The sequence below is a fragment of the Lolium perenne genome, chromosome 3, assembly GCF_019359855.2.
Source record: "Lolium perenne isolate Kyuss_39 chromosome 3, Kyuss_2.0, whole genome shotgun sequence".
In the NCBI taxonomy this organism is placed as follows: domain Eukaryota; kingdom Viridiplantae; phylum Streptophyta; class Magnoliopsida; order Poales; family Poaceae; genus Lolium; species Lolium perenne.
In genome coordinates this window covers 227983884-227992717 of record NC_067246.2, presented here as the reverse complement: position 1 = coordinate 227992717, position 8834 = coordinate 227983884, and the positions used below count along the sequence as shown (strand labels likewise).

Here is an 8834-nt window from a genome sequence, read left to right as displayed (position 1 = left end):
GGGATCCGTCCGCACCGTCCATCATCCCTCTGGCCTTCGACGCCGTCCTGCACGCCGGCAACCGCCGCGCCACGGAACGGTGCTACCACCACGGAGAGGCGGCTGTGGCCTACGGCGGCTTCACCCTCGCGTCAGGCCGGACGCTGGACTTCTGCGTGCCGTGGAAAGGGGCGCGGGAGGTGCCCTTCAAGCTTTCGTGGGTCTGGGACGACGGTGCTGGCCGCCTGCACGAGCACCTGCGTGGCCGCATTGCGGCGGCAGAGAGAGCCGGCGCCGTGGAGCTCGAGCTCCAGGTGAGACTCCTCCAAGGAGACGACAGGCCGACATGGATCTCGTGCAAAGCGAGGATGGGTGTATCGCATGGCGTCGTGACACCATGCCCGTGCACCGTGCTCGCTTTGCAGAACTGGTTTTCGCATCTAGCCTAGAACAGCAGAGTTAGTGCAACCTTAGAATTTCTTTATTCTAGCGTGCATCGAATATTGCTGGCATGTTGCAACAGGCAAAAATCTGGAGAGTTTCCATATATTCAGTGCGTGCGCACACGTCAGTTTCTGTGCAGGTTTCCTAGATCAAGTTTCTGTCCAGCTGATTAGTACGGATGTAAGGTCAGCAACCGATGGAGCAAGTGAAATTACATTTAAGGAGTTACTGTTCCGTTTCCAACAACAGGGAATCTGCTTCAACTGCCATCCCATTCCCTTCACGGAGATCAGTTTTTGAACTTGCCACAAATTAAATTCACCAACATATACTTGCAGACCTTCAGTTGGCACCTGATTATAGAAAACGAGATCATTACAACACATACAATCGCACTACAGCGTCATGAAAAATGTTCATCGCATCATGTATAACCAGAATTTTATGTATTTAGCTGTATTACGAAGTCTCAATCATAAAATGGGTTTTCAAATATGAAACATAACCAGCATATTTGTCAAAAGGATGCCTGATATTTTGCAACAGAGAAGAATTAGCACGACTTACTAACTCGACGCCGTTGCAGCTGAACAGTGGGTTGAGGTTCAATGGTCTCACCCTCCATCTTGGACAACACTTGACCTACTGAACGAGATACCCACAAGAAGGCCTCCAATCCTCGTAAGCATGCAATAATGTATGATCCAATCTGAAGGGAAACAAAAGCTTTACGTTATATAAGTTTTTGTTTTGAGGTTAGATTTAAATTACATAGTGTATATAGGGCATAAATATTTTCGGCCATTCAGTCATTGAAGACTTCGTGATGCAGAGAGGTCGGCCTACGTTCTCCATTTCGGGGGGAAAAATCCATATAAGACTTCCGCGATTATTATATATTATGATTTGATACATTCTCTACTTGTTGCTAACAGTTCAATACTCCCCTTGGACTCACGCAATATTGTCAAGTCTAAATAAAATTTAAATTATTCAGTACTAACATGCTAACTTGTGGTAATAAGACGTTATTAATGTGGTAATGGTTCAGTACTAACATGGTAACTTGTGGCGGAAAAAAAAATCGTGAGAACAGTCATAAAATGACAGGTTCCTCATCGAGATTAATGGTATGCAGGAAAAACCATCTTGAATTTTCAAAACTGACGTTGATATGCATAATGAGGTGGAACAGTGCCGCATACCAGCGCTATAGGGGAGCCCAATAAAGCCCCACAACATAAGAAGACAAATCCACGTGTGTTTTATTTAGAATTGCTGATCTATTCTTCTATAAAGCAAAACTCCGCAAACTAAAATAATTATAGTATATATTTTCATGCAAATTATCCACGTCACATTCGGTTTTTAAGCCGTTGATTTCATCTTATCTAGGGCTTTATGTGACAAAAAAACGGGTGTATTTCTAAACCTTCATGACCTTTAGTTGGTTAAATACACCACCATTTCACCGTTGATTAAATTTAGCCTCCTGGCTGCTGTGTTGATTTGAATCTTGCACATTCTTGCTTCATGCGCCTTTCATTTAATTTCATTTAGAAAGTGAAGTTCCCAAGGAGATCCACGAGGGAATGTGTGGGTATCCTTTTAGTTGTTATAACATGGAAGTAAACATGAATCACATTCATAAGATCTAACTATTTTATTGAGTGCATCCTCCTATTATAAAAAAAGTCAAACAACCATCCTTTCCAATAAATATAATTACACTTGAAAATTTCTGTTTCTTGCACAATTATCCAATTAAACAAAACTTGGTGACAGAGTGTTTCAATCTAAATCACCACATTATCATCAAAGAATTCATCTTAGTACGCCACGAGGTCGGAATCACGGGTTACCACCAAGTTCATGATGAGACAATTCTGTGGAGATAATATGTTAAAATTGTACTCAATAAATATGATAAAATATTGGAAGCAGAAAAGTTGATGACAACTTTTAGATGATTGCTAGGTAGAGTGGGAAAGAATGGAGAGATGTAAAAGCTGAAGGCATAGTTTAATTAATTCTTACCTTGTATTCCCTTGAGATACAAAGCTGTGGATGAATAAGCCACAAGAATCCATTTACTGAGCCAACCACAGATGCCAAAAACAGAAACCAATTAATCTTGTTATGGTACTCCTGCACAAACGATATGTTCAGTTTAATTTCTTGTAGGGATGGTAGAGTTTAGTACCACAACGATAAGATAAAATAAAATAGGAATGCTAAGTAGTGAAAACGACAGTGGCTGCCTTTCCTTTTCATATACCACACATGAAACTTGAACACTATACCAGAATCACCATGATAAGTCATAGTTTCACATTTTTGTTTTGTTGTGCAATCAGAATAATTACGACTAGCAAACCAATTCTCTATATTATGCAAATACTACCGAATATTGCTTTATTTCTTGACACATATTTTTAACTAATTCACCACGGAAATTAAAAGAAAAGGGTCTAAAATACATGACTCTACGTGGTCTCACAAAAATTAAGCCTAATGCTAAAATATACAGTTTGGCTGTGTTTTTTTTCAGTTTCTCCAGTGAGTCAACTTTAATGGTTGTCATGAAGGTCTAAAACATATTGTCATGAAGCTCTAAAATTACTTTTCATAGTCTCCTTAGAACTTTTAAGCCACTTTTAAGCCTTTGAAATACTTAACTTCCTGTTAGGTTCCTAGGAATACAAAAAACTGCTTTCAAGAATTCCTACTCTCCATGTAAATCTAGAACACAACTTTATTACTAAAACTGATATCCAGAAATCCATTAAAATTATTCACAAAGATTAAATACATACAGTGGATGCAATTCTACAAAAATGCGATAGCACACTCAGTGCAACTCCTGTCCATCCAATAATTTGCGTGCCTCGATAAGCCACACCGCCACCAATGAAGCAAAAGGTTAATATAGTGATCCACCTCACTCGATGGTCCTGCAAGACAAATAGTATATGAACAAGAAAAGTCAACTTGCAAAAAAAAATTATCTACACATTGAGTAGATACAAGATAGCATTAAAATAACAACAATTTTTTTCGTTACCCCCATGGCTGATGTCCTTAGAGTAGCCTTGATTGACAAGAACGCATGAATGCCGAACCCAGAAATGCACATCATTAATATAGGAAATGCTGAGTAACGTGGATAATGGCATTTCCAAAAATAGAATATCCAGATAATGTAATCCCAGAAGCCAAGATACAGAAACCAGCAAAACAGTGTTTGTGCATAAGTTCGTGTATTGGGCTTCATATCTTTGATACGTAAGCTGTGAAATGTTAGATTACAATTCAGTAGCAGCTAGTGGTCATAATTATAGTACTGAAAGGGACTTGTCAATAAAACTTACAAGGGACAAAACAGTATCACGAAAGACACAATAGAAGAGAACCAAGGAAGAAACATATCCATAAAGGATACCATGGCTGAACAAACGATGCTGCTGTTTTCACTGGAAATATTCATTGAGATGGAGATTAATACTGTTGTTAGTTTGAGAACTCAATCAGGAAACACCAGCGCGAGATAACTATAACATGTAAATACGTACCAGGGATCCTTGCAATTAGAAGACAACTGTGTGGAGTCATCATGTGGTGATGACATGGGATCTTCTGGACAGTAAACAGGCTGAATTTGCATCGCAAGCAGCACAAGTATAGGCAGTGCCACCCATTTGGCTTCCATGTTGTACTGAAAAAAGTAACCAAAAGAAGAGGGATGAACAAAACAATCACTACAAATGTGGATAATAGCAAGCAATGCAATAATATTACTGGACAAAATCAGTCACGTAACACTAGCCCACCACCCAGTCAGCTCTAGAAACCCTCAGTATTAGCAAATATGTACATGTTATCATGCAAGAGCTAGATCAGCATTTGTGTGTGTACTGCTGTCAGGCACAGTGCTAGATCAGAAGTGTAAAACTCTCGAAGGCAGTGCAGGAAATTATTTTTGCTCGCTAATATGAGATAAAGATTCTTCGTCATCAGCAAAAAAATGTAGCCAAACTTAAAACAGAGCAAGAAGTAGTATAAAAAGCAATCAACTTGCAACATGGCTGCTGAAATCGAGGGTGGAACTGGAACACCTCCTAGAGCATATTAGGGAGCAGAAATAAATCGTCTGCTGGTGTGTGTTCCCAATCAACAGAGTAAATCGGAAGAAATTATACAGTTTCACAGATGAAATCACGTTTTAGACTTCACGTTGAAATAGTTCAATACAAGCAATAGCCTTACTACGGTACATGGAATAGATTTTATGTCTAATTTTCCAAATTGCATACCTACAATCCAAGAGCAAACAAAATTGCATACCTACAATCCAAGAGCAAATATTATAATTTACGTTATCATGATAATTTCCCAGGCTATCACTACCCATAATCTCAACATAGCATTCAGATACTATGTAAACACGAGGGGTAAAAATTGGCAGCATTTCATTTCGTTTGACATAGCAGTGAACACTTATTTCGAATGCCAAAGCTGCTCCAAAGGCAAAAAAAATCTTCGCATGGCTTGCAATCAGAATCAAGTGCCTTATTGCACACAACCTGCTCAAGCGTCGAATTCAGCATTACCCTACCTGCGCCCTATGCAACAGTGAGCTAGAAATTTGCCAGCGCATCCTCTCGGACTGCATATTCACATCAATCATATGGAGCCAGGCGATCAACCACCTTCAGCTCTCTGCCTATGCCTATCAACACCAATCTGAGGCATTGGTGCTCAGCAGTTTAGGGTCTGAGCAGCAGAAGGGACTGCGAACCATCGCGCGTTTTCAACAACATCCAAGCGCAGATGTACAGCTGTTTCAGCGAATCGAGAAACAGGCAAGGAACTCGCACAACAGGGTCATCACTACGGGCCTACGGCGCGAGGTCTGCTACGACAGCCCCCTAGCCTTGTTTCCATTTTCGTTCGTACCCGCAGCCATCAAAAACAGAGGGAGAAGAGGACGGTGCGGTGCGGCGGTTGCTCACCTTCGCGGCGGCCGGAAGAAGCCGAGCGGGAAGAGGAGGAGGGGCCGCCTAGAAGAGGGCTCGGAGCATGGCGTGCCTCCGAGGTATCCCGTTGGACGAAAACACGGCGCCGCCGGGGATTTCCGGGGAACGTCCGGGAGAGCAGTAAGAGGAAGCCGGCGGAGGCCAGAGAGCGCCGAGCGCGTGTGTCAAGACCTAAGCAGGCCCGTGGGGCATTTCCCTGTGGATCGAGACAATGGACCGATTTTGGGGGAAGAAGTAAGAACGCGTATGCTACCGCCTACGGCTACAGTAAAAAGGTGCACACAGCTTCACAGTTTCTTACTTCTAGTCCACGAAAGCCGCGGGTCATGTATGTGGCAAAACCAATAAAAATGACCCAAACGCCAAACAATTTCGAAACATAAACTTTCGGCGGAAAAAATTAAGAGAACTAACCCTTTTGTGACTCGTATGCGCCTAGGGCGTCGCATACCTCAGTGTCGCGCCGGTTAGCAAGGCGTTGCACATGTCGCCAGCATGGATACAGGTGGGCCTCGCCGGCGCAAGTGTGGCGGCCCTCAGAGTGGCGCCGCAGTGTGTCGTGCCGTGACGTGGTCTGGAGTGCGGCACATAAAATCTTTTTAGTTCAGCCCGAGCCGGCCTACCCTAGCTGGCGCAAGTGTGACGATGGTGGCGTAGTGGCGGCGACGGCTAGCTAGGGTTCCTCTCCCCCTCCTCAATTCCTCTACCAAAATACACATACCTGAAGCATTCCCCCGTGGAGTTCGACCACCCAAGTTCCTAAAGGTACTCTCCCTCATTTTCCTTGTTTTTTTACCCATTAGAATGGTGTAATTTTGTGGCTAATGTCCAAATCTTGGAAACCCTAGAAATATGAATTGACCAAAATGCATGTTTGATTCTTGTTGCTTTGGCGAATGTTGGCTCCATGATGTATATGAAACATTTTGCTTAAGATTGGTAGGTTATGGTTAGTGTTTTGTTAGGTCTTGGAACAAGTTAGGATTGATTTAAATTAGATGGACCCGAGTTATGTTGTTAAGTTGGAGGGGGCATAATGGGGGGTTCTGAATGGATGTGCGTTGGAAGATAACGCATATCTACTCCGAGCAACGTTGGTTTGCATACAAGGAGGAGGCAGCCGAATCACTAGATAAGTCTCTTGAGTTGTTTGTCACCAAAAAGGTTGATAGTACTTTGCACTTGGACTTAAACTGGCTTGTCTCCCCGTTGAATGGTATGAGTCCTTAAGCCTTGAACCAATAGGAAATGACTGAACCTCCTTGGATTCAACATGACGTGATGCAAACATTGATCCTGATTTCAAAGAACCAAGGCGAAATAATGGAAGAGGAAAAATGATGAGTATGGGAACGATGAGACTGAGGTTGAGCTCCATGACAACAATGCTGGAGATTTGGGTAAGTATTATACGCCAGACATATGGACCGTGACATCCCGTATACTCAATGCTATGCACTAGACTTAGATGACAATGGTCCCGATGAAGAAATTGATGAGGAGGGGTTCACGGCCAATGAGGCCAAAATCCATGATACGATATTGGGACGCGATCATCTGGTACCTTTGTTTTGTGATATTAGTCTCGCGGATGAAGCCACGGTTGACGGTGGCAAGGGTGTAGTTCTTGGACCAAGGCCAAGTTCTCATCGGGATGATAATTACGAGAAGAATGGGATTTCTCCCGGATTGAAGTTCACAACCTTGTTGGAATTGAAGCAATGGCTCACTGAGTACTCTGTTAAGTATCATCATCCAAACACGATGGTTCACTCAGGCATGAATAAGCGTTATACAGTTAAATGCGACGAGGATGGATTTCCTTGGGTTGTCTGTGCATGACCATGGAAGGGAAGCCCTGATAGGCACATATCTAGTTGTGTATCAACTCACGTATGCTGAGGCAAGATGATGGATGGCAAAGATGCAAATCACGAGCACCCACAACTCAAGTCCGAGTTCATTGCTTATAGGCTTTCCAACTCAATCTCGTCACTTCCAACAATGGGTATCAAGAGCGTCCAGGAGCTTGTGAAAGCTATCTTTCACTATGAGTTGAAGTACGGGAAGGCATGTAAGGCGAAGCAAGCCGCATTCAAGATGTTGTACGGTGATTGGGAGTAAACATATAACTGAATCCCTAGGTTGTTGGGAGTGATTGCCTCCACTAACCCGACCATGGTTCATGTGGTTGAACCGTACACTACAAGAAAAGTTCAAACAGACAACGTCCCGAAATCGTCCACTGAGAGCCATTTTTCGTCGCCTATGGGCCTAACCCGACGATATGGGTTCTGTGGTCGAAACTGCGTCAGGCAAAGATCTACCACGTTTTTGTCGGTCCGTCGCGTTCGGGCGCCCTTCCGCCACGGAAAATCGGACCATTGCAGATGTGTTTTCGGGAGCCCGTTGACTGCTGACGTCATGCAAACTGACACGTGGCAGACGACGTTAACTGGCAGTTAACGGCGTTAACCGGCTGAAACCCCGTGGTAGATGGTAGGCCCACACGAGGCCTGCCACGCCTTAAGCGGGCCGGCCCATTTAGTTTGCGGGCCGGGCCAGCTGACTTAGTTTGACCGGTCAACTATATAGCTGGGCTGGTCCATTAGTTACGTGGGTCGGGCCTAACCTCTAAGGTTGACTGGTCAAAAGTTAAATGGGGGGCCCACTAAGCATGTGGGCCGGGCCGAGTGCACTCGTTTGACCGGTCAACAGGCAAAAGGGTTGGCCCACAAGACATGTGGGGCCCACTTTCCTGTTATCGGGTCTGCCCATTTGACAAGTGGGGTCCACCATAAAGCAAGTGGGCCGGCCCAAAAAGTTAGTGGGCCGGCCCATTTAGCCTGTGGGTCCCACTTTCCTACTATCGAGCCGGCCCATTTAGTAAGTGGGGTCCACCATAGATCAAGTGGGCTGGCCCAACAAGCTAGTGGGTCGGCCTAAAAAACACATATGGGTCCCACTTTCCTGTTAAAGGGCCGGTATGTGGGGTCCACCATATAGCAAGTGGGCTGGCCCAACAAAATAGTGGGTCGGCCCAATAAGCAGGAGGGGGCCACTGTTCGTTTAACCAGGCCGGCCCAGTTAGTAAGTGGGGTCCACCATAAAGCAAGTGGGTTGGCCCAACAGGTTGGCGAGCTGGCCCAATAAATATGTGGGGTCCACTTTCCTGCTGACGGGCCGACTCAGTTAGTATGTGGGGTCCACAATAAAAGCAATTGGGCTGGCCCAACAAGTTAGTGGGCCGGCCCAATAAGCTTGTGGGGGCCACTATCGTGCTAACGGGCCGGCCCAGTTAGTACGAGGGGTCCACAGTAAAGCAGGTGGGCTCGCCCAACGAGTTAGCGGGCTGGCCCAGTAAGCTTGTGGGGC

At 44.5% G+C, this 8834-nt stretch overlaps 1 protein-coding gene across 1 annotated transcript; it reads right to left on the bottom strand.

Annotated features, from left to right (window-relative positions):
• Window positions 1-2067: 2067 nt before the first annotated feature.
• Window positions 2068-5706, bottom strand: LOC127338563 (uncharacterized). Its single transcript, XM_051364626.2, has 7 exons — window positions 5436-5706; window positions 3996-4138; window positions 3795-3896; window positions 3488-3713; window positions 3240-3377; window positions 2461-2571; window positions 2068-2309 (listed from the first exon to the last, which is right to left on the bottom strand). Exons 2-7 carry the CDS (start codon window positions 4130-4132, stop codon window positions 2253-2255), a joined length of 771 nt encoding a protein of 256 aa, XP_051220586.1. The 5' UTR covers window positions 4133-4138; window positions 5436-5706; the 3' UTR covers window positions 2068-2252.
• Between the last annotated feature and the right edge of the window lie 3128 nt (window positions 5707-8834).